The 26,588-nt window shown below is 37.2% G+C and overlaps 2 protein-coding genes across 3 annotated transcripts; one reads left to right on the top strand and one right to left on the bottom strand.

Annotated features, from left to right (window-relative positions):
• The first annotated feature begins 7,987 nt into the window (after positions 1-7,987).
• LOC116209601 (protein ROOT INITIATION DEFECTIVE 3) lies at positions 7,988-12,173 on the top strand. Its single transcript, XM_031543294.1, has 8 exons — positions 7,988-8,277; positions 8,414-8,527; positions 8,639-8,772; positions 8,868-9,015; positions 9,635-9,834; positions 10,327-10,451; positions 10,960-11,186; positions 11,752-12,173. The coding sequence occupies exons 1-8, from the start codon at positions 8,074-8,076 to the stop codon at positions 11,926-11,928; spliced, it is 1,329 nt and encodes a 442-aa protein (XP_031399154.1). The 5' UTR covers positions 7,988-8,073; the 3' UTR covers positions 11,929-12,173.
• A 256-nt stretch (positions 12,174-12,429) lies between these two features.
• LOC116209585 lies at positions 12,430-16,963 on the bottom strand. 2 transcript variants are annotated; one of them, XM_031543283.1, is made up of 8 exons: positions 16,646-16,963; positions 16,145-16,259; positions 15,893-15,979; positions 15,133-15,798; positions 14,291-14,657; positions 13,727-13,808; positions 13,379-13,608; positions 12,430-12,878 (listed from the first exon to the last, which is right to left on the bottom strand). In XM_031543283.1, exons 1-7 carry the CDS (start codon positions 16,835-16,837, stop codon positions 13,402-13,404), a joined length of 1,716 nt encoding a protein of 571 aa, XP_031399143.1. In that variant the 5' UTR covers positions 16,838-16,963; the 3' UTR covers positions 12,430-12,878; positions 13,379-13,401. The 2 variants fall into 2 exon arrangements, with proteins under 2 accessions (XP_031399143.1, XP_031399136.1); XM_031543276.1 differs by having other exon boundaries at positions 13,374-13,608; positions 16,646-16,962.
• Positions 16,964-26,588: the final 9,625 nt, after the last annotated feature.

Raw genomic sequence — 26,588 nt, 5'->3', positions numbered from 1 at the left:
TAAATGAATCACAGTATAGACAGAGGGAAGGAGAGAGGGACTAGGGACTATTGATGGTCTTTCCGGCTTCAGTTTTCTCTTCTATTGTGAAAAGCTGGTCAGAAGGTTTCAGGGGGAAGGTTTGCCTCTTGGGGGTTTTTTTTTTTTTTCCGTGGCTCAGAAGCTTTTGTTTGTCTTGCTATCTAGTCCCAGATATTTTGAAATTGTTAGAGATGTGCACCTGACACTGCCTAACTTGTTACAAGTTTGCTCGTGTCTATAAAAGGCATTTTCTCGCACTCTTGACGAATATAAACTTAATACATGTATCATAAGCCGTAAGTGTTTCACCTGTCTCTGAAATACATTGGTGATTGGTTGGTTCGCTCACTCTGATGATTCTGATTATTGATCAGGAGTTATTTGAATTTGAAATTGCGTTGATTGATGATTAAGCTAAATCAAAGTATAAATAACTTGTCTATACATAGCATATGTATCTAATTTGTATAAAAAATGTACTTTCGTTTACAATTATTATTATTTTTTCGTGCTGTGAATATATGTGTACATTATATACATTTTTTTATTGAGAAATAATACATAAGGCAAAAAGCGGCTCACACACCATTGAAAGATTTTGCTCCTCGAAGTTCTCCCTCCTAATTAAGCACATACAGCTTCATTATTATTTAGTATCTTACTCCTATTGTGAAAAGGAGAAATATATATGTTTCATACGATAAGATCTAGCTGGGGAAGAGAAGTAATGATAGTCTCTTGATGAAATCCAAGACTATCAAACACGAAAACAATGGAAGGTATTATCTGATCTTCGTCCCCACCAAGTAAAAGGAGGTTCTTAAAAGCCTAATTTTTATAGTTTGCCCATTCCGAGGTTTCCTTTACATGGGGCTTCTGGTGCTTTTTCTCAATTTCTTGGGAGGTCATACTTAATCATGGGTTAAAGCTTAATGAGGAAGTATGCTCATCTCGTTTATTTTGATCGAGCGAACAGGAGAGATGTGCAAATGATATATTTCGATTTTTTTTTTAGTAAAATGTATTTTATTCATTAATCATAAAGGGTCATTGGTACACGGGTAACCATCATACACCTTGAGGGAAACAAAATTTGACCTCAAGCCATATTTCGAGTCATTTGGTTTAGGTGAACAGACACCCCTCAATTCATTAAACAATGACACTTTAAATTTTTTTCTAATGCACCTAAGAAGGTAAAATTAAAACCCATGATCATGTAATTTTTTCCCTTATAAATTTAGGGGTGCCATCATTTCATCTGTTTTTATCTTGGAAGGAATTAAAAGAGGCTATCTATGCAATTATTCCCCAAAAAAAGAAAAAAAAAAAGAAGCTATATCTATATGTTTTTGTGATAAGTAGGCTGTATCCACATGCTAGAGAAGAGTAAAAGCAAGAAATTGAAAATTAACCAAAGTGGGTTTTGTTCAATGAAAGCGAAATATGGGAGCTATGAGAGGGTAGGGTACTACACTGAGTCACTGACATATAATAATAATAATAATAATAATAAAAAAGACAAATTTGCTTGCAGGTTTAATGGAAGGAAATGTACCTTTCAGAAGGGGCTTCTATACTTCTTCTGAGGACCAGAAGCTGAAGAAACAGACAGAAGAACACAGACACAGAGAGAGAGAGAGAGAGAGAGAGAGAAGAAACCTATGCTTTTTCCTCCTTTAAGTATACTTTGATATAATCATCACTACCATCATCAAATCAAACCTCTCCTCTTCATCAATTACCTCTCTTCTCTCCATTGGATTCCCTCTCTCTCTCTTTCCTTTCACTTATTTGAAATTTCTTTTTTTTTAAGCCCTTTTCCCATTTTCTTCCTCACCCAAAAATTAGGGGAAAAAAAGGAAAATAATTTCCTCACAATATATATATATGTGTGTGTGTGCGCGCGTGTGTAGTGCCTCAATTATATAAATAGACTGGTAGATGAGACGAGAGCATGCATGCTTTGCTTTTTTAGCTCTAAAGAAGAACATAGATCTCCTTTGTGGCTCTTTTGCCTTATGAAGCAAAAGTTTGACCTATTCATTTCCTCTCTCTGCTTTCACCTTTTTTTCTTCTTCTTCTTTTTTTCCCCTTAGTCTTGATAGTAGATAGAGCACTGTGCATTGTGCAAAGATGATAATAAACAACTGCACACAAAGACAAAGTGATGCCATCTATCGATTGGAAAACGTGCGATAATATGAACAAAAAATATAAGATGTTCAACGCGTTGGTGTGTTCCGGTCTATTGGTCAAGTATACAGTAGCATTTTGCCTCGAACCAAGTGATTTTTAGTTTATTTTTTTTCCAATTGGAATTCTCACATCTCTTTATTTCCCTATCTGATGGTGATCTTCTTCGAAATTCATCCTTTTCGGAGATGTCTATTCAAATTCAGAGCATTTTCCTTTGGTTCAGAACTCATCAATTAATGTGGATATTATGACAGTAATAAATGAGAACGATCAAAGATTCACTTGTCCATGGAATTACAAAGTCGTATGATCATTAAATATGGTCAAATTATATATCTTTGGAAAGCTTTGAAAGTCTAGTTTCGAACGCAACAAATTGTGCATGAATTAGAGTTTTTTAGAAGTTATGACCAATTTACGGCGGCATGCGCAGCATAATGTGAGAGACGGACATGGACTTGAGGTGGAATTTTGACTTCCAATTAATAGAAGCATGTATTCACATTAAATGTGTAATTTAGGGAAGATGAAAGTGATTATATCCAATTACTGTAAATAGATGTCTTTGGTGTTGGATGAAGTTTGCTTGAATTATCGAAATACATTATCATTGCAGCTTAAATTTGAGTTCACTGTCTCTAGTGACTTTTAGTATCTCTTGGGTGGATTCCTAAGGAGTACTAAGTCGTGTTCTTGTTGCTCTTGGGAGCTTGGCTCTCTCTCTAATCCTTCTGTCATCGCTATCTTGTCTCTTTACTAGGTCAAAGGCAGCCCTTGTAATCGAAAAGGAAAAAATCTGATGTTTTCTCAACAAAATCTGGCCCGAGTTAAAGAGAAATTCTTTAAAATAACTACATTACATTAATAATTGGATCTGCTGTGCATGGGTAAAGTTCTAGTTGAAAGAATATGTCATAGAGAGAAGGAGAGAAAGGAGAGGGAATATTCAAATAATTATTATAGTAATGAAGGGGGAAATCTTTGTCGTGCAATGATTTTTCGTCTCATAGGAAAAAGCCGCTATAGAAACCCTAACTCCTTTAGTATATTAATGTTTGAGGCTCACATGCTGTGTACGTACCCCAAGGTCGGTGTCCGGCACTTTTGTCCCTTTTGAAACGGGTGATCGTCGCACGTGACTCGGAAGCATTGCACGTGCATGTAGCAGGATTTTCCATCACAACCACAAAACACATATATTACCATAAAGAAGAGATCCGCGACATCTTTTTATTGGTCAATCTAAATGACGCATATATATATATATATATATATACACACCTTTACTATGCTCTTCAAACTGAACAAAAACACTTAAATTAGTTCACTTACATCGATTTTATTCGGTACAGTTCGATCATAAAGTATTCTCTACCTATTTTAATTATGTGCTTTCAATGAATTCTAAACTTTTTAAGGTTATTCCATCGATAAAATTATACTATAATTAAGAGGGAAGACGAGGAGCTAATAAAGTTGGATTCGGATCATCCAGTAGAAGATGCTTTTTAGAGATTTTTTTTGTTCTTTTAATCAATCAATTAATTAATTAATTACATGGAAGTAAAGAAAGTAAATAAATTTTCTATTTTTCGCTTCAAGCCCCAGAGGAAAGGAAAGAAACATTAAAAGGAGTGGATAGAATTATATATGGAATTTTGCCTTAGTTTTGTCTTTGCAAAAGCACTTCATTGACAAATGGAAAAAAATCCATCATTGAAAAAGTTTTGTTTTTGATAAACTAATTCAGCTTGAATATGAATTAATCCGCACCCAATCAGCTTCCAAAAGGTGCACACACCATTTCACCCAAAAAAAGGTGCACATGGGTGTTTGGTGGTATATAATTCCTATTGGCATTTAATTCCTCTTAGAATGAAATTTATCCTTTAACATATATACATGTATGGGTGGTTGGTGGTATTTATTTTGCTCAAATTTGTGTTAAAATATTATCAAAATTAACAAATTCTTATTGAAAAGGTTTTTGTTATTATGTAATTGTATTTTGGAATTCAAATAATGAATGAAATATACATTTGTGAGAAAAATATAATTAATTCTTTTACTAAATGATTTCTTTTATAAATATTTGTATTTTTAATTTTATCAAATATCTTTTCATAAATAAATTGTATCTTTTTATAAATCTCACATTAATAATTTTCATGTTGTATTTAAAAATATAAAAATAGATTTTCTTTTTCATTTTTTAAATCATAAAAGTCAAGATATTAAAATACAATACACAATACTTCTTCATTAGTATATTTTTATGTTATATATATACATATACTTAATTGCTACAATTATGATGGTATAGGCGACTAATTCCTAAGGAGCTTCCAACATCTCTTCAGCTCTTCTCACCCAGACATCCCAGAAGACATGGAAGACCTAATCAATGAAACCATCTCAGATTCCGAGAATGAAAGGCTAATCCAAACTCCTGACGACAAGGAAATCCTAATGGCCCTAAATTCAATTCCAAACCTCAAATCCCCGGGTCCAGATGGAATACCTTCCCTTTTTTACAAGCACTATGGAGATACTGTGAAGCCTCTTCTAATTTCTGCCGTCAAGAGCTTCTTCAATTCGGGCTTTATTCTCAAAGAATGGAACAACACTTTCATTTGCCTCGTTCCTAAATGTCAAGGGGCCTCCACCTTCAAAAACTTCAGACCCATCAGCTTATGCAATGTATGCTATAAAGTTATATGAAGATCATTGCAAACAGGCTCAAACCTCTTCTTGAAAGGATCATCTCTCCGAACCAGACCGCATTCATTGAAAGGAGATGGATTAATGAGAATGGACTCCTAGCCCAGGAGATTCTTCATACTATGAGGAAAACAAAGGCCCGTAGAGGATGGTTAGGAATGAAAATAGATTTTACGAAGGCTTTCGATAAGCTGGAATGGAGCTTCATCATCAAAATTTTAGAAAGGCTAGGATTCCACCAAATCTTCATATCCTGGATCTTTCAGTGTATCTCCACGACCACATTCTCCATTTTGCTCAATGGATCACCCCACGGTCACTTCTCTCCATCCAGAGGTATTCGTCAGGGTGACCCTCTTTCACCTTATCTCTTCGTAATATCTATGGAAATCATTTCCCGTCTTCTTTATAGGGCAGAATCTAACGGAGACATCAAGGGCATCCAAATAAGTAGAGGTGGGCCACAAATCTCTCACTTGATGTTTACTGATGACCTCCTCATTCTCTCAAGAGCTTCTGAAGCAAACATTAGGAACGTTAAAAGCGTTCTTGACAAATTTTGTTCCTGGTCGGGTCAAGAAGTCAATTCCACCAAATCAGGCCTATTCTTCTCCAAAAATTCCACGGCAAAAATGAGAAGAGTTTCAAAATCCATCCTCGGCATCAGAAAGCTCAAAGACAATTCCAAATACCTGGGAAACCCTCTCTTCATCAAGCGCAAAAGAAAAGAATCCTTCCAATTTCTCATCGACAAGATCAAAAGCAAGCTGGCTTCATGGAAGGCTAAAACTCTCTCTTGGGCGGGCAGAGCTACCTTGATAAATTCAGTGATCAACAGCACCCCAATTTACACAATGTTGCCATTTCGATTGCCAAAATCCACTCTCAGCGCAATAGACAAAGTAACAAGGAGATTTTGGTGGGGTGTAAACAAAGAGGAAGGCAGCTACTTTGCTCCAAAAAGCTGGGATAGCATCTGTCAACCGAGAACAAAAGGAGGCCTTGGATTCCGTAGAGCGGAAGATTCGAATAAAGCGATGCTCTCCAAAACAGCTTGGGCGCTTACCAAAGCCAACAACAGCCTCGCAGGAAGAGCGATAAAAGCAAAATATGGAAACTTCCTCAATTCAGCCAACCGCTCCTCTCCCTCTCCAGTCTGGAAAGGTCTTCAGTGGTGCAAAGACACCATTCAGGTAAGTACATGCTTCTCAGTAGGTAATGGTTCATCTATCTCGGCATGGCACGACCCTTGGATCACAGGTACGCAAGACCATAAACCTTCTCCTACTTCTAATGTAGAACCAAGTCCCGAGTTAAAGGTATGCGACCTAATGCTTTTCCATCCCAAAAGATGGAACATTCCTCTTTTAACAAATCTCTTTGAGCAAAGCACAATCCAGAGCATTCTCAAAATCCACCTGGCTCAAGACGATCTTGAAGACTCCGCTCAATGGACTCCAAGCACTTTAGGGAAGCACTCGGTCAAATCCTTTTATCTCATTGATCAGCAGAGGAGATTCCAAGACCACAATGAAATTATTTGGAAAACCATCTGGAAGTTGAAAATGCATGATCGCTTCAAACTCCATCTATGGAGAATAGCCAGCGAATGCCTCCCCTGGTTTAGTGAAGTAGGCACTCAGTGCCCGCTTTGCCAAACCAGCTCCGATAATTTAGAGCATCTCTACGGCGATTATCTCTTCTATCGTGTTGCCTGGAGGGAATCACCTTGGGACCTTCATTCAAATCTCTTCCCATCCACCAACACTAAGGACTTAGCTCACTTTGCTGCTTACCCCCCACACTCTTTGATCACAAATGTCACTAATAGGGCTAACTTCTCCTTATATGCAGCAGTCATCTTTTATCAACTGTGGATCTAACGGAATAATGTCTTACATGCAGGTAATCAAGCGAACCTCCACAAGACCATTAAGATCATCAAAAGCACCTACATGGAGCATAGCAAGAAAAGCCGAGTCATGCAAGACCAAGAGACCTACCATCTTGAAGCATCCCTACAACTTGAATTTTCGAAAATTCCCACTGGACCAGATTGGCACATCATTAGTTCAGACGCGACCTGGAACTGTAATAGATCATGTCTCTCAGGAGTGCTTCATCAGCCACACTGCGAGCCCTCTTTGTCTTGGTTCCAGATCTCCAACGAAGGGACACCACTTCAAGCAGAAGCCAGAGCAGTGCTTCTTGCCTTAACCATAGCTGCAGATAGAGGTTTCACAAAGATCTGGATACGTTGCGACGCCCTGCTTCTAGTCGAAGCGATTTTGCATCCCCATACTTCGCCGTGGGAGATTAGGAATATAGTGTCGGATATTATCTCTTCCTTTAATATTTTCTCTGAATGGCTGTGCTCTTGGATACCTAGGTCGGATAACTCTCTCGCTCATGATCTTTGCCAATTCGGCATAAGATCAAATTATCATTCTCTTTGTACTTTTGAAGGATATCCGAACCTTACAACTTTTGTAATCTCTTCTTCTTATTAATGATACCCTTTTGCTTATCAAAAAAAATAATTGCTACAATTATAATATAAGAGTAAAAAGCTTATTTATGAAAGTTGTCTAAATTATTTTTAGTTATTATGATGGCATAAAAGTTATAAGATCTTTTATTTGAAGCATTTTCTTGTAAATAAAATTAAAATTGATTAGTTAATTGCAATAAAATATTAAATGCTTAATTAATGTACCAATTCTCTTTTACTATATATATATATATAGAAGATAGATGCACTTAACCAGCAAATACAATTTACACGCTAACCCTTAATTCCATTCATATCGTTATGTTCCGTACATTGTACAAATATCAATTTAATCAATCGTAATGGTTCCTCTTCGTACCGATATCGATAGTAATTCATGATGCGAATAATTAGAAGGGAGAAAAATATATAAACCAAAATGCCCACGAAAGGCATAGGTTTTTATGCTTTAGAGTTGTGGGCTTGGACCCCAAATATTCTCGGCCCATCATCCTATAAAACCTGATCAGGCCCGGAAAGGCCCACATTATGCAACCGAAACCGAAAGACATCATTCGGAAGCAGAAAACCTTCTACCTTAACTGGCGAGTCACGCTAAACGCACTCCGCCGGCGCCGGTTATGGAAGTCGTGCTTGCTTCCTCCTCGGTTGACGGCGGCATCAGCTGCTGGGACCTCCGCACGGGGGCCGTCCAGCTTCTCCACAAGTCCTGCGCCTCGTCGCCCCACGGCCTTGCGTGCATCGGCCAACGCCTCATCGCGTCCTCTCAGCTCAGCCAGCGCTCCGCCACCTTCGGCACCATCTTCTACTGGTCATGGGATAAGGTCAGTGTTTGATGTATTTTCAACGCGGAAGCTGGAAATTGTCTGTAGTAGATTAATATATGTAGCTCACGTGTTCGAAGGATTGCCTCAGTGAAGGATTTTGACATGGGGGCGCGTTTTTGTGCATTCATTGCAGCCCCAGGTAGAGGTTAAGAGCTTCCCCGCCGAGCCCATTAAACCCCTCACGGCAAATAGTGAAGGCACCTATCTTCTTGGTGGAGGCGCGTCTGGAGAAATCTACCTGTGGGAAGTGAGTATTATATTATATGCGTATGAGTTGGTTCATTTGTCAGAGAAAAAGGCTCTTTGTGTTTGGCTGAGTAAGTGTCCTGTGCTAACGTCAGTATCTTGGTGTGTACAGGTTGCAACTGGTAAACTGCTTAAGCATTGGCGTGCCCATCTTAGAGCGGTAACTTGCATGGTGTTGTCTGATGATGATTCAATCCTTGTGTCTGGGGCAGAGAATGGAGACGTTAGAGTGTGGTCCCTCTACGAGTATGGAGTTTTACATTTTCAAGTTATTTGAAGAAAATTTTCTCCCTTTGGATTTGGTTACATATGTCTTTTTTTTTTCTTTTTTTTCTTTTCAGGATTTTTGAAGATACTTTGAGGCAGGAAGCAAAACATTTGTATATGTATGATTTTAAAGAGCATACCCAGAGAATAACTGATGTTGTCATTGGTTATGGTGGGTACAATGCAATATTTGTGACGGCTTCCGAGGATCGAACATGTAAGGTGCAACTTCTTCCCATTGAATTTGTCCGAGTGTCTTCCTTCGAGTTATGCATGAGAACCGTGCGTATGACAAATGACAAAGTAATTAAAGTATAAGCTCTTCCTATAAAACGAGGTTAGCTAACTACATGGAGATCTTGCAAGGGGCAGTACTGGAGGTGAAGCTTAATGTGTACTATATAGTATTTCCACGTGCAATTCAGTTCTATTGTTTAAAGTATTAGTAGATTATCATGTGTAGTTTGAGGTGCTGGTAGCCACATATGGTGAAATATCAGGTGCTTATAGCTTCCCTTTTGATGGCTCTCATTGCCAGTGGCGGTGAGTTTCATGCCAAAAGCAAGAGAGTCCTTTCCCTTTTGACCTTGAAGATATTGAGGGTTGATTAATTCATAATTTTGGTGGTAATAAGCTTTCCAACTTCGATGGAGAGGACCTTGAGCTCTTAATTTCAATGTTGATATATGTTTGTAGACCTATGACTTCAGATTCTTCCCTGTCATATTTATCTTGCATTACTTCTTATTTCTGATGGACTCTTTAGGGCTTCTATTTTAAAATTTTCCATTTATGGGGCTTCTCATGCGTATTGCCTAATTTTTTATATACATTCTTTTAGGTCTGGAGCTTATCCAAAGGAATGTTGTTAAGAAGTATTGTTTTCCCATCTGTAATAAATGCAATCGCATTGGATCCTGGGGAACATGTCTTCTATGCTGGTAGCGGTGATGGTGAGATATACATCGTTGCACTTCATGCCGAAAGCAGATCAAGTGGTGCTTACGGGATGCATATCATTGGCGCATTATCTGTCAATAGGTATTTGATTGTTCCTGTGCTAATCCACTATAAATTCACATCTATCCATTATTTATTCGAAGTTCAAAATCGTTGGATAAGAAAAATAATGATAATAATCTCATCGACTGAGTGGAACTTGAAACGACGAATACAACAATGAGTATTGCTTTAAAATGTTGTCTGAACTTCTCATGTAAATCTCTTTCAAGCGCACAAGATTGGGGAAACTTCTTGTCTTATCATTAGAGTAAATACCTCTCGATTTTTTTTTTTAAATCAAGGACTTGATTATTCCTCTTTTAACTGAACATAGAATCACCAGTTTAATGTTCTATCTTTATGAATGGTTTTCTAAAATATCTTTCTTGGCTGTTATTGCCGTGGAACTTTACATGCCATGCCAAAGCTGCCACTGAAAGTGAATCTCTTCCCCAAACGTTAGCAGCAAACTATGAGAAACTCCTTCAGTAGCTGTCGACTCATCTACTTATCTTCTGCTTCTGGTTACAGCAAGGCTATTACTTCTCTGGCGTACAGTACAGAACAAAACTTGTTAATTTGTGGTTCAGAAGATGGAACAGTTCAAGCATGTGACACCCAAGGGCACATTGTCCGCACCTTCAAACACACCACAGGTTTTCTTCCAAATCCATTTCAGATGCATCTTGCTTCCTTTCTGTGAAGTTCATTTTGCTTTCATAAACTTTTGGATGCATGTGATTCTTCTTCATGTGTCTTAACATGCAACTGCAATTTATATGTGCTGAACTTTGACCTGCATCAATTCATGTCAAGTAACATTTCTTATTTGCTGCCCTTTGGGAGTCTGCCTAACACTTTACTGAGGAAATAGTTGCTTTGAGCCATTCAAAAATTGCCAAAACTAGTTCTTCCATACTTCCAATGCTCCTTGCAGGGCACCATTTCCTCTTCCCAATTCTCTCTTTATCAATATTATCCCATCCTGTTCATCTAATTTCAAATTACCAAAAGAAAATGGAGTTGCTCAACTCCTCTCATGCATGTGTGACGTTTTAATGTGAAGCAGATCCAGAATTTGCTGCTTTGCGGCTCTAAATTCTTGGTGGAGAAGTTCTCCCGGAATTTCCACCCAAACTCACTTTTTTCTTCTGTTCTTATTAGCTCATGTCAACAATGTTGCTGTAGTAAGAAAGCATCAGTTAATTCCACAGTCGCAACACTCGTATAAAAAGAAGTGGTTTCCACCACCTTTGGAGAAGTATGCAGACTCTACTGATGATGACACGGATATTAAAGCAGTTTGCAATCTTCGAGACATCCCTGGTGAATCTTATGAGCTTTCTTATATCAGTTCGAGTGTGACTAATCAACAACTTAAAGAACTTGAGGTTTGATTTCTTGTCTCATTTCATTCACTATTCGGTGCATAAAATATGATACACTGTACATTCGCCGCTTATAGTATGTGTTGGTTCTGTTATCTGTATCGGTTCAGTTCTTTGATTTATGTTAATTTCATGTGGGGCTAAAATATCTTAAACTCAACGAAAGGAGTTCGCTCAAATTGCAACGAGTTTACTCCTCTCGTTGCTGCAAAATGTTAAGAAGTCTAACATATATCCTGGTGGGCCAGAAAATGGAATTTCAAAAGTTATCTTATAATATTAAGATGGATTTCAAAGTGCTTGTATAACTGATTATACATTAATGGATCCAATCATGTTGATGTTGCTTGGCATTTCATGCTTCAATCTCTCTGGAACAATTATCAATCTCATATTACTCGAGTTGTATCAAAACTCTCGCACATTTATTGTCGTAGATATAAATTCCAGGCTTGGGATGTGCCTCAGAGTGAGTCAATTATAATATTTTTGCGAATGGAAAGATGTCAGTATTTCATACACTAAAAATTTTGTCCTAACCTACCGTCCTTGTGGCTTTGAAATTCAGCAACAAGGCTCTTCGACTGCTAAAGAAGCAGAGTTGGAGAGGTTAAAGCTCGACTGCGAGAAATCCATGCAATACAACCTGAAGTGGAAGCAAATGTTCGAGAACTTGCACGAGTTCTGCGTCAATGAGATTGTAGACACTGATCGAGCTACTCGGGCTAAGGCGAACATCACCTGACGTTTGCTGTTCTGTGCAAGCTACTACTACAGATTTCATGGGAGCACTTGCCCCACATATTATTTTGTCTTATCAAAAGCACAGGATATTGTTGACACACATTGGTCTGGAAGTTTTGTTTTTGATATTATTAAGAAATTATAACAAATTTATGGACTCAAATTAGGATGGATTTTAACTTTGCCTGCGTTTTCGGCTATAGTTTGGCAGTGATCTCAATACATCTGACATATAGAGAGACTGCAGTTTGTCAGTGTTCCAATGGTAGGTTGATATCTCTGTGTCCATAGGTTATTATCGTGATCATATGTTCGGAAAAGTAATGCTACAAGTTACGTTAACTCTTGCATTATTGTGATATATATTTCAATCCACAATTAATGATGCAGTGGCAGTAAGGAGGTTAGTGCCCCAAGTGAAAACTTGACACGGGACTGCTTCTGCCGGGAAATCATTCAGTGCTACTGGAAAACTGAGTCAGAAATCTCAGAGACCTGCATCAGAAGGAAGCCCAAAGGCCCGAAAATTTCCAAGGACTGATGATCAGCCAATTCCGAATCATCAGAATTGCAACGGCAAATTGCATTGTGAATACTACTACTTGAAGTTTCCTTACCCTTCCATGGATGCAAGAAACCTATATTACTAATCTTAAGTGATATGATTCAATCAAATCATGGCTAAACTTCCGAGAATACGAAGCTTAGAGCAGATGAACCATACTTCTGTTTGCGACACTGCCGCCGCGTAAGATATATAACAAGACATTATACATACATTAAAGGACCATATTATTAAACGTTCTTTGGGTACCAAATGTGGGTCAGGGCTGCTCCACTCCAAAACTGCAAAGCCGACACAGCACTAGTGACGCATCGTAAGTATGAGGCACAGCGCAAAGGCTAAAGTTTGGATCTCCTACTATGTTTAATTGGCGATCTTGCTAGAACCTGGCAAGGAGGAATAGAATTTTTGTTAGCTCGGAAATTGTGAAGGAGCATAACATGAAGGGGGAGCGTGTAGATGCCATGCAGAATAATCAGATCAAGAAATGACAGGATTTTCTCAGATTGTAATCATATTTATCGGATATTTCAACAGTATATGTTCCGGTGTCAAAGCATGAAATTCTTTCTCCTGATTAGAGCCATTTGAGGTCCCAAATGGTTGGAACAGCATGCCGTTTCCCTATGTAAAAACCAATTGGACATACTGAGCTAGTTGTACGGCACAGCAGCAAATAGTTAGTAGTTGAGAGATCGGTAAATGCACATCAAAATTCCTTAAACATCATCAGGATATTACCTAAAGCATGTTTCTCAATTCCGACGAGATTTTTGTTAAATCTAACTTATCAAGAGATCAATTGATACAGATGAGGTAAACAGTATTTTCCTGCTCGAAGATAAATGTCTCTAGAACTGAAACTCCAAGGGGAAATTTACCTCACCCTTTTGATGGCTCCGGAAGGCATCAAAAAGCATGGCAAGTAAAGCAACCACTTAAGGAACTCATTTGATGGGTTCTTCGGAACACAACTGCCTTATGTGAAGTCCTAGAGACCTCGTGGGACTGATTTGCTAATACCGAGCTCCTCATTTCTTGGGCTCTCTTCTGAGCCAACCTCAGCTTCTTCATGATCTTATCCATGGATGAGGATCTCTTCTTTTCCAGCTTCATCTGCAAATTTTCAGGAAAATTTATTAGTGGCATGATGAAGAATAATCTGCCTGGGGTAATACCAAACTCTCATAAATATAAAAGTTCCTTGCAAGACACTGGGCTATTAGAAACAAACCTCCAGTTTTCGTATTGCAGCCTCAGCTTTAGCCTTCTGAAGGTTCTCCCATGCAGTAATTTTTGCTTCCTCTCTTTTTGCCCTGCAAAAGGAAAATGAATCCGTGTAACTAACATTAATATAGTTCCTTATGCATTTATTATATGAACTCGTACTATGCTGTATAATGCCATATAAAGCCCATGAGCTTATGCTATGCAGAGTAGAAGTCTAAATTTTTCATTCCCCATGAAAATGGATGTGAAATATGAAGTTATCAAACATTAATTATCAGTCTCTTGACAACTCAAGAAAACGTGCATTCTCAGAATATATCCAATTCAGCAAATATCGTTCATGTTCTCTTGAGTATTTATTGGCCCATGTCTGCCAGTGCCAAAGACCTCCTCTAGTTTAGGGCATGTGAAAAAGCAATGCCACAAATCTCTTGGGGCTTGAATTATTGAGCATTATCGATTCTCACTGTCATGAAATGTATATTTTACTCGCAGGTACGTTGTAAAGGTTTTTCTTTTTATACTACCTAGAATCCGGAAACACTATAGAGAAATAAGATTACCGTACTTCGAAACGTTCTTCGTTGTTTCTGAGATTTCCCAAGTCGAAGATCGAGTATCGGTGTCTTTCTTTCTCCAGTCTTCACTGACCCCAGAGCCCTTTCCCGGGATCCCGTACTTCTTCTTCTTTGACCACCGAGTAAATGTGACTTGTTCATCGACCTGCACATCCTTGACTCCCAACTTAGAGCCATTTGTGCTCTGCAAATCCACAATAGACAGGGAAGGGGATGTGGTGAAAGAAAGCCTCTCTTTGGGAGATGAGGAAGCGCTCCCATCTGGGCTCATTTGTGTTGCCATGTCCCTTCTCGAAACATCATGACATATATCAGTTGCTGCATCTTTCACCCCCTCAAGCTTTTCGTCTGCAAGTTCTGCCATGCCAGAAGAACAAGATCATATATTTAATAGTAATAACAGGTGCGAGCAGTATGCTCAAGATTGCCGCTGCCAAATTGACCTCATGTTAGAGTGTAGGTCAAAGTTTAACATATATAAGCTGATGTACTAAAAATGAATATATAATTTCAATTACTTGCAATTCAGCTGCACGGAAAGGTGATGAAATGCTAATACGAAAACAGGTCTTGGAGATTTAAATCAGCACAGAAATGGTTTTTGTTCTACAATTTCAAGGAACTTCTATTCCTTCGAAGCTTCTGTTCACGGTTTTTGCCTTTCTAATTCCATCGCAAATTATGGCTCAAGAAGAAAACCATGGAAAATTGTATCAAGGTAAATATTGGTGAATACGTCTAGTGGGGTACTCTTGAGAAAGCTAGTCAGAAGAATACAACGTAAAGGCTGTCGATGCAAATAAGAAGAAACACGAATGTGGACAAAAAAAACCTTGGGGGACAGTTGTTGGTGGCTGGTTGAGGTGCTCTGAGCATCCGTGCACACTGGCTGATCTTCCCATGCAAGGCTCTGCCCGAATGGGAAATGCTGCACCGTGGCACCCAGAATTCCGAAGGTTCAATCCATCTGCTCCGATAACTCCAGCAGAAAACGGAGACCCCGCCATGAAATTTCCCATATTCCCTCCTTCAAACATGGGCATTGCAGGGGAATACAGTGAATAGTATGCAACCCCCGGAGGTCCAAGTGGCCCACTCTTGGATTTAGGCCGTCTCTGAGGTAGTGGAACAGAAGGTCTGGGGCCCCCATCTCCAGAAACAGGACTCAAAATCCACCTCTCAGCATCTTCCCATTTCGACGGAAGTGTCCTGCCATTGTTATTGTAAGGCAGGAAAGCAGCACCTGCATTCCTCCTTCCAGCAGTGGACTGTAACGGCACTCTCTCCGAGCTCCAACCCTTCTGCAATCCAACACCGCCATGCTGATAGTTCGGAGTACCAGGGCTCGGAAATGCACCAGCCTTGCGGCCCATAGAACTCTTCTTCACACCTCCCATCCGCGGAGACGACGCGGTAGCATTGTTGAAATCAAGTGAAGCGGGTCTTCGCCTATCTAGTTTCCTCAGAGCATCAGATCTAGATCTTCTCTCTTGACACTCTACAATGACAACAAACTAGATTGAGAATTCGAACGCAAATACAACCCAACAAAGCCACAGTTTGCTCAAACAGGAAAAGTATGTTATCGACACCTTTGAGAGCCAAAGAGAAGGAGCTCCTCGCAGAATCTAAGGCTTGCTTATCGTCTTCTATATCGCCTTCACTGTCCACTTTCGGCACTGCGTATGAATGAAGGAAAGAGTCAAAGAGGGATGTAGACTTCGAGAAGGGCTGCCCAGAACTTTTGATTAGCAAGGAAAGGTGTCGTTTTCTGAGACTTAAGTCGTCTCCTTTTCACTTTTTTCCACAAGCATACAACAAGCGACGGAGCTGTCCACAGTTACCTTTAGCTTTATCGCCTTTTCTAGAGAGACGACTGTGCTTATGCAGTGGCGCTTTGTTTGGATTCGGATCTGGATCTGGACCACTCGAACCCTCTCGCTCCTGGCCTGCCAAATGCTGCATCGAATCCGTAGATTTTTTCTCCGAGTTAGATTTCGTACTGCTCATACTGATTCTGCCTTTGACTACAACAAATCTCCTATGTTCATCTTCCTTCTCATTCCTATTTTTTCCGCTCGCGGAGACTGACTAAACTATCAAGATCGAGCCCAATCTAGCGCTCAGCGTAAATTTAGGAAGTCAAGCGAAGATGAAGTCAAGCTCAATCGGAGCTCGCTCGACATTGCTTGCGAGCTGAGCCTGATTGCGTTCGCAATGATTTAACCGATGATCGAGTTGAAAACCGACACTACTGGCGAGCTTACTGATCGTGAATTTACATGCGCGGAGGTGATAATCCTCCCTTGCATTCGCTGAGAGCGGAGGGGAATTTGGTAACTTACCAGGGAGATTTCGGAGGCAGTGTCGTGATCGTGGGCGTCGGAGGCGAAGGAGCAGCGGTCGACGCTGGCGGAGGCGGAGGAGAAGAGGCTGAAGTTGGACTCGAGAGTGAAGATGACGGAGTCGGGGCTGGCGTCCCGAGCTCTGAACGCCGACCTCGACGAGCTCTGATCCTCGTATCCAAGCTCCGCCATTTCCGGTCGTCTGCTCGTTCACATCAAAATCTCCATAGAGAGAGAGAGAGAGAGCTTGGGAGGTTCTGCTCCAATGGCAGACGGGAGAGGTTTGTGCTTGCGTGCTATTAGCAATGGATCATTGCATGTGAGAAAAGAGGGACGAGAAAAAAAAAAAAAAAGAGAAATCTCACCGAAAAGATGAATTTTTTTTTTCGGTTAAAAAAGTCCCCCTTTACTTATTTTCGGTGGAATATCTCTTTTATTTGATTTTCAGATATTATTGATAATTGATATAATAAAATGAGAAGTGAGATCTACTTGGGTTGGGGTCACCAAACAAAAGATCATCATCATCATCACGTTATAAATAGAAAATATTGAATTCTTATAATGTAACAAATTTTTGTCACCCTCAAGTTAATAAAAATAAGAAAAGTCAAAAACCCAAAGAGAGAGCGTTATGAGATAGCATTTCTAGTAAATACTGAAATTATGATCCGCTCATCTTTTAACTGCTGACAATTTTAAAATATTCATTAACAATGAAAATATTCAATAATTATAGGGAAATATTTTTCCTTTGAAAAGTTTAAGAGGGAAAACCTCCAACTCCTCCTACTAATAAAAATGTTTTCAGATAATTATAAAAATGCCACCTCACTCTTATTCGATTGTTCCAAATCGGAACAAACACAATAGCTCTAATAATTATCATAGTAAATGAGTATTGTCTTTGATATCACAAAATAAGAGAGAATGAAAAGAGAAATGTATCATCAGAAACTCACAATTAGCTATCACTATATTTGTGAAGTCACGCAACGCCCAAGCTAATACATAGTTATATGATTAAAAGATTGAAGTTTTCATACAAAATCCATTTCTTCTTCATTAAAAATTAGAAAATTTTGTTTTCTTTATGAGAAAAAATTGTTAAAAAAATAATGAAAAGCATATTTTTTTAAAATCAATAGAAATTGCATTGAAAATGATTTTTTGTTTATGAAAGAAAATGTGAATATCATGTCTTCTTCTGTTCAATTACCTCAATAATTTCACTTTATTATTGTCTCAAAAGAGAATATGTTATCAACTAATTCATGTATACTCTAATTATTTACATGATTTTTTTGTCAATTATTTACATCATTAGAAGAAGAAGAAGAAGAAGAAGAATTGCAATTTGTGGGCTCTTTTGCAAACTTTTTTCCGTAAAAAACATGATTAAAGAAGGAAAAAAATTAAAGAAAAGACAAATAGTTTGCAGTTTGCGAGCTCTTTAGCGGACATTTTAAGGGATCCTAATTATTGGCTGCTGGGCTATTCCATGGCTAATTAGATTAAATAAATAATTAAGTTGAATGATTTTTTGCTTCTTTTCATGTTATTGATTCCTTTTTGAATATGCATTGACCGACAGTGTAATTTTTGACCGGACAAAGTGACAAAATGACGGTAGGGGGCCTTCATGTGATGACTAAGCTTGCTTTTAATTTTTAAATTGGATAATTATTCAATTTAATTTGATTTTATACGATGATAGTAAGTGTTGATAAATATATTGATATATAAAAATATATATATGTATGTATATATAAATAATTTATTATTAAAAAATTATTATTATATATATATGTGAAAGTAAATAAAGAATTTATTATTAAAAAATAATTAGAAAAATGATTAGAAAAAATATGCGCGAGAATTTATAATTAAATTATAAAAAAATGTAACAAAAAATAATAATTGTATTGTTGAATTTGTAAAAAATAAAATTAAGTTGAATTGAGTATGATATTTTACTAAAAAACTAAACGAAACTTAAATATTCAATGTGTATTACTCATCAACTTTGGATGAGTGACAACCAATAAAAATGCTTGTAAGGAGGAATCTATGAACCCATTGTGAGCCAAATTCTCTACTTTCAATTATTCTGATCGGATATTATATAGTCAAATGGTTGAATAATACTCACCGAATATTTACTCTTATTTTATGGTGTTTTCTTGATTACTGGTACTGCAGGTGAGTGTTTGCACGTGAGGGCACTAGTGACATTATAATAGTCCACTGGTTTCGTTCACTATTTTTGGTATTGTTCATTTTCCTTTTAGAACTGCTTTGCCCCCTGTTTTACCAAAAAGTAATTTCATGTTCCACCGAGAAAATTTTCATGTATTGAGAGAATAACAATTTAGAGATTATAATTGAGCTTACGGCAAATTCTCATTTGTTTGGTTGGGGGTCTTTAATGGATATGGAATAAGAGATGGTTAATGATGAAAAGACAAAAATGTTGAGGAAGGAGTCTTTAAGTATAATAACACACAACATCAATTTGAAATTAAGAGGTCTTAAGGTTGATTCTCATTAAAGGACATATGTGTCATTTTATTTCATATTCTACTAATAGCCCTCAAAGGCTCCAAGCCCGACAAGCTGCGAGGGGAGGTTGCGCGATCATGGATGTGCTTGTTAAATGTTTTGACGAGTGGTGTCAAAAGTAGGAGCGCAAGTGTTATAATATTTTGATGCATCACGACCGTAAAATTTAAAAGATTAATCTTGTTAAATAAGTAATGATTAGTCATTTATTTCTCAATATTCTCCTCTGATGGGTTGAATTAGTTTTTTGAAGGCCTACACGAATTACATAAATAAAAGGCAAACGGATACACCGATATATTAAAATTTTGATGTGTCATAGTTGTCTAATATAAAAAGTTAATCTTATCGAACACGACGTGATTTAGTTATTTATATCTTAACAAATGTAATCATCTTCATGACGCTCAGGAAATGTGCTAAGAGGATTTAGAGGTTCATGTGGAAGCTGGCAAAGAGATCCGACTCACTAACTTTGTCTTATGAACATTTTTTTAGAGAATTATTGACACATTTAAAACAACTTCATTATATGTTCGTGAAGGCAAACATGCGCTCGTGAATAAAAAACTGCTTTCACAAAACGACTTATTTAAAAAAAAAAAATCACTTGTTATTTTGAAAAACGCTACGTGGAGTTCAGAGAGTTGTAGGACAACTATTTTTTTACCCTTCTTTTCCCGTTAGCCATTATTTAAACTATATATGAAGACTCCTTGCTCTCGTCCCACGTCAGGTGCTTTGATAGAGAGTCACTTTCGGCTTGTAGGGCACAAGAAGATCTTGAACAAATTGATTGACTAGGAAACCTTATGGAGAGAGAGTAAACCCCAAGAAGGATAAAAAGAAAAAGGGTTTGATCACAAGTCTTTACTTCACCAATCCTCAATCATGTCCACCAAAAGAGGCACAATTGAAATTCAATTTTCAAATTTCTCCCCCTCTATCCATAACACATTCAATTGATAATATTTATATATGTATATATGCAATATTTTAACAAAGGGATGAATGAGTAGTCACAAGAGAAATCTTGCTTATTCATGTCCCCACTCGGAACAACAAATAATTGGACAGCCCTTGATTGGTAGCCATGTCCATCTGTCCCCCCCTGAGAGTTGCCGTGGGGACTCGGGGAAATCAAAGTTATTGTTCAAAGAGATTTGGTATTGCTTGCTTGGATTTGGATTCGCATTGAATGCATCGGGCCGCATGCAACAGCTGCGTCTATTATATATATCTGGTTGCAGCCAATCATTTTACTCACTTCATTCGATCGTCTAGGTTTAGTCCTCTAAGTTCGATTATTTTTCTGTTTTAATCCTTTTTTCTTTTTCTTTTTTATCGTTTACAAATATACATTTGAATGTTTTTTTATCTTAATTATTTTCTTTTTTCTTGATTCCATTTCGTCTAATACCTTTGATTGTTTTTCTGTTTAGATCCTTTACATCAAAATAATTATTATAAAATTGAATTTTGGTCATCAACCTTTTTTTACTATTCCTTTTGTCATAATTCTTTTTTGTTCATCAAATATTGTCTCGATGTTAAACTTCTTACCAACATATGACATATCTTGAAATAAAAATTACTTTTTATTCTTTTTAGTCCACCAAAAACAATTACCTTTTTAAATTAAAAAATCAATAATAAATTAAAATAATAACGCGAAGTATATGAATCTACTTAAAGTTTGAAGTATTAGCAACCTCAACTTGGGTGGTGCTAACTGTTAAATGAATGATGATAACTTGAGAATGATAGAGGCGACGGTAAGGGATGAATCCGAGCATCACTGTCCTAGGAGAGGTCATCATAGACCTATAGATATATTAACGTTTCTCTTTGCAATCACAGCTATCATTGCACTTTACGACATCATTTATTGCATCACAAGCATGATTGGTGGCTTTCCAAGTACAATTGCCACTATTTTTTATATATTTTTCCGTTTCTTTGCTTGCAAATTCGGGTACTGTTGGTTCCAATGTAAACTACTCATGCCAAGATTGCTTGCAACTTAAACGCTCGCTCCCTCTCATTAACTCGTATAGGTTCATGATTTTGCTTTTTATTATTTTAATTTATTTTTTAAAAATATTTTTGAAATATTATGTGAGCATTGTTATAGAAAATTAAGCGGTAATTATAAGAATAAAATGTCTAATATTAAGAAAAAGATGAACTAAAAAAGAATTATGATAAAAAAAAGTAGTTACAAAAGGTTAAGTACCAAAATTTTAAAAAAATCAATGAAAATTTTGATAAAAGGATGAACACAGAAAAATAAGCAAAGAAGTTGAATGAAATCGAACCAAGAAAAGGAAAAAGAATGTAACAGAAAAGCATCTAAAACTTAGGATATAAACAATAAAAAGATAGAAAAAATGACTAAAATAGAAAAATAATTAAACTTAGAGGACAAAATGTATAGTTTTCCCTTTAATATATAACGAAAAACGTACGGGAATTCTAGTATTGACCCAATTTATCTGAAGGAGATAAAATCATCGTTAGGTCGAAAAAATACATCGTGGTTGTAAACTCATAAGCGTGCAGTTCATTTTCACACGCTTTGCATATGATACGTGCATGCTCTCGTGTTATTGGAGATCATGGATTACGCAATAGACAGAAAATTAAGTTAAAAACGAAATAAATCTATAAAAGCACTAATCGAATGTCAGTTCATGTATTTATTCAAAAAAAATCATGACAGAACATGGTCTTCGATTTGGATCTTGTGATAATATTAAAAGAGAAAAAAAAAACTATTTGGCCCGAAACGCGGAAATAGCAACTTCCACCGAAATACTGTTCTGGATATTCTTTTACGAGGGAACGTCGTCAAAGTCTATGCTTTTCTCTTGCTAGTGAAGATCATGCTAAAGTTTAACTTTTTTTTTTCGGTAAGTAAAGTTTAACTAATTTAACATTTACCCAGAAGAAAGTTTAACTAATTTATTATATGGGTTACCAAAAATATCATATGGAGCACAAGATGCCCTTCTAAACTTGTTTTTCATTTAATTCTTGGTAAAGTGAACATTTAGAGCTATTCTAATCGATGCATAAATGAGAACATTGACAACTAAAGTAAAATAAATGATATTTACCCAAATCCGGCTCTCTCCCTGCTCACTCTCTCCCCCTAAACCCTAACCAGTAACCCCCACCCCATCCTATCGCCGCTAGCTCGTCCGGCTCCGACTGGGCGCTTTCCGGCGGCAATTGTCTCTCTCGTGCTCTCAAAGATCGTTTCCCCTCTTCTTTCTCAATCAATCAGCATTCGCTCCTCCCCCGATGCTCTTCCACAGCTGCCCTGATTCTTCGTTCTCCACCTAACCGATCCACCATTGCACAGAGGTGCAACCCATATCGATCTTCTGCCGTCCAATTCCTCCGCAGCTCAGCATCTATTCATCTTACCCCTTGAAGTACCAAGCCAACACAAGCTCAACTCTTCTGAAGCCCTTGATGGTCACCGCTTTCTCTTCCCTGCCCCAAGTTAAAAATTTTGACCTCTTGGACACTCACCGTCAACGATTTACCGATGTAGTCCAATGCCGTGGTCGTGTTCGATTCTATTTTCCCCCCGGTGTCCGTTTAGAGGAGCTTCTGAGTTGTTCATATTGTATATGTGCTTGGTTAGTCTTGGAAGATATGTCATCTAGTCTAATTTGCACAACATCATGTGGTTGTGTTTGGTTTATGCACGATGTGCGACTAGTTTTCCTTGTTGGTGTTGTGATAAAGGGTATGTTGTTACCCAATAGTTCTATGGTTAGGACAAACACCGACAGTGTCATGACCCGGATAGACTCTGGCAGCGTTGTGACTGAATTAGGCGTTGGCAGTATTCTGTGGTCAACTAATGTATATTATGTTTGCCGATTAATAAAAAAGATATTTTCCACAAAAAAAGAAAAAAAAAAAGATATTTTCATAATATTTTAAGAACACACAGAAATAGTTATTTTAAATCTATACACAGTACTCGAGAGCAGTTTCTTTGTGATTTGATTTCTCTTAGTACTAATATATTAAGGCAAAGACTCGTTCATAATTATGGAAAATTATACATGTTTTGGTATTTTAAGAGGAATATAATTATTTTTCTCATTTTTAGTCATCAATACATATATAAGAATATAGAGTAAAATTGTCAGATTAATACGGGGGAACAAGACAATTTCATTAATAAAAGAAACAAAGGTATTAACTTCCCATTTTTATATTTACTATGGGGATTTTATATGGTGTGGATTTGTCATCAAGACAACATGATACTGTCCATTGAAATATGCGGTACTTCTATTCAGATGCTTACTTCTTTAGGAAGCACTCTGAAAATTCATCGTTGTTCGTCATACTTGTCGGCAAAATTAAGTAGTACGCTTTTAAATAGAAATATCATGTTGAACAATTACAACTTTGTCACGGTTACAAATTATTATCGTATAAAATTCTTTACTGGTGATGCACAGCTTGACTTTTGTTTCTCTTGTTATTTATTTTTGGAATGAATATCTCTCTATCAGGAAAAAAAAATTCACTGTTGATGCACAGACAGGGGGCTACAACCATTGATGATCAGTATGTACTTCATAAGAGAAATACTTCGTTGGTTCTATTTCGCTATGTAAACGTAACAAAATATCAATCATATTAGAATGATAAGGAAATAAGTGCTAATTCAAAAAAATTGGCATAATAAGTCTTAATTGAAGCAATTTAATTAATTCTTTCTAATCGTCTCATTTTGAGATCTGATATTTAATTTTTTTTTATTGCACAATGTTTGCCCTGCATCATTGGATATTTTTCATATCGTTCACCTGCGCATTTATTAATGGTGGACTCCTCTCCTCTGCAAGCTAGCTTAGATACCGCAAACAGTCGGACGCAGTAAGTTGTTGCTTTTTTTCTAATTTAGACAGAGCACATTTAATTCATCAACGAAGTTTGCAACATCCCCTCTTTTATTTTTTTTTCTATGACTCTTGATTGGATGTATTCTATGCACATTGGTACATGTACATGTCGTGTGCGTAAGTCCTATTCATGTCCACGTGAATCATTGGATCATGACATTGATTTAGATGGGGCATGCACGGTCTAAAATTAGGATTGTATAAACACGACCGAATATAGTGAAACACGTTTGAGCTATATTATTGCATGGGATAACGAAATTAAAGTCGTCGATCGGGGAGCTTACAACTTGTGTGTCAGTTGGACAGCCCGGACTTGTGCCTTGGTTAAGACACTGCCATTTTATTTTATTTTATATGACCCATGACTTCATAAGCAAGCCAAGAAGATGGTAAATTCCCTCTACCCCATGAGAGGCCGGGGGGTGGTGGTGGTGGGAAGATTAAATAAAAAAGCTTAGGGAGAGAGGGCAAGCACGGTGAATTCCCAAATTTTTATTTTTTTACGCTTATTTTCAAAGTCAGTTTAAATTCGTCTCATCATTTTATATATGTATTTTTTTTTTCGATTACATAGAGAGATTGATGGACATCGTTTTATGATTTTGTCAATCCAAGCAAATATGGGTTTCTCATAATACTGTTATATATATATATATATATATAGTTGCACTGAATGCGGTCCCAAGAAAATGAAACCTCAACCAATTACTGAATTGTTGTTCTTTTTTGTGAATAATAATATGAAGAGGCCATATTCAGTTTTAGCATGAAATAGAACACGATTTTCAGAAAATTAAAAGCACTAATAGCTATATAATTTTACATATATATTAAAAAAATGTGAATGATTTCATAGACTTTCTGGACTAAAATTGCTGCCATCGAATGAAACTAAACATAAGGATCATTAGATACCCAATTGGAAAGGGACCCGAAAAATGTAGGTTGTTGGCCTTTCTCATCTAAATATCTTGCGGTTATGATTGGACTAGAGGCATTATTTTCTTAAGATCACACTCTAAACATATCAATATCAATTTTGTTTTTTTTACAGTTTTCATTTTTTACTTATAAAAAGAAAAAGTCCATTAGACCAGGAAAGGAAAAAGAAAGAGACATAACGATTATCAGACCCATATAACTTCTTGATTGATATGACGATAAAAGCGTTTGTCAATGGTTGACGTTACATTTCGTTCTTTGGCCACGGCGTGAGCTGGTGCATCCCTTTCTCAGTAACGGGCAGGCCGTCTCATCTTCTTCGTCATCTGCCTCTAAAATTATTATAATATTTCGGCCAGCCTATATCAACTATGACAAATATTATATTACTAAGTAGACAAATATATTAGGAAAAGGGCCAAAAAAATGAAGTTTCCATCCTACGACGGGCATCCCAACAACTTATGGCAAAATCTCACCAGCAAATCCATTACATTCAGCACTATATGTTGTCAAAATTCAATTCCTTTCCTTATTAGTAACTTTGCATCTCATTCAGCTCGTCCTTGTGTCTCAACTCTCCACCAACCAAAACCCTACTCCAAAGCCATTCTCGCAGAAGATTGCTATGGTTCACCTAAAAACAGAACGTCAGTCGTAATCGAGTCGGTCGGCATATCGCTTTCAATATATTGGGCTAGCTAGTCAACTGTTTATCAATCGAAAAATTAGTTTTAGGGTTGCAGGCAGCAGTGGATACTATTTTTTTCCAATAAATCCTCTCCGCGATACATATTACCACATTAGTTGGTAGAAATGGCCTTTTGTCATGCGTCCTGAAGGCCGGAAAGATTGTAGTTTAACTACCACAAAGAGTGTGTCATTCAGAATGGAAAGAAATGGCCTTTTGTCATGCGTCCGAAGGTCTAGCCTCGGTTGATTTCTTATCTACACATCAATCGTGTTTTCTGCGTCATAAACAGGCCAAAATGCTTGGCCTTTGTATGTCAAAAAGAACGAGGAGAAAATGAAGAAGGTTGATCAATATGTGCATATTGAAGTACAAAATTTGGTAGAAACCCTTTGCCATGTTTGGCTGGATGTAATGGTCATTCATTAGGAATCAATTACGTATGTAATGCTCGTTACGTTGTTTGTTTCTGTTTGTAATCGTAATAGTAATTACGGGTTGAGTTTAGGATATAAAATAATAAATATTAATTCAAATGGTTAGGCGTTTGTTCCTCCTAAACAATGTCGTCGTACCCGTTCAAGTCTTTAAAATCGAGAAAATCATCTTTTATCCTTTAGTGGGTACTGGATTAGTCGGGACCCGTTAGATACAATCAAATAAATAGATAATGAATAACTACTACACCATGACCAATGTAATAATTTATTCACATATGTAAAAACTGAAATTACCGATATGCTCTTACTTATTCAACAAATTTTCAACTAGTACCATTCACCCTTTTGCCCCCTCCGCGCCCTCACTA

Source organism: Punica granatum, chromosome 1, assembly GCF_007655135.1.
Source record: "Punica granatum isolate Tunisia-2019 chromosome 1, ASM765513v2, whole genome shotgun sequence".
NCBI lineage: Eukaryota > Viridiplantae > Streptophyta > Magnoliopsida > Myrtales > Lythraceae > Punica > Punica granatum.
This window is presented reverse-complemented; position numbering and strand designations above follow the sequence as displayed.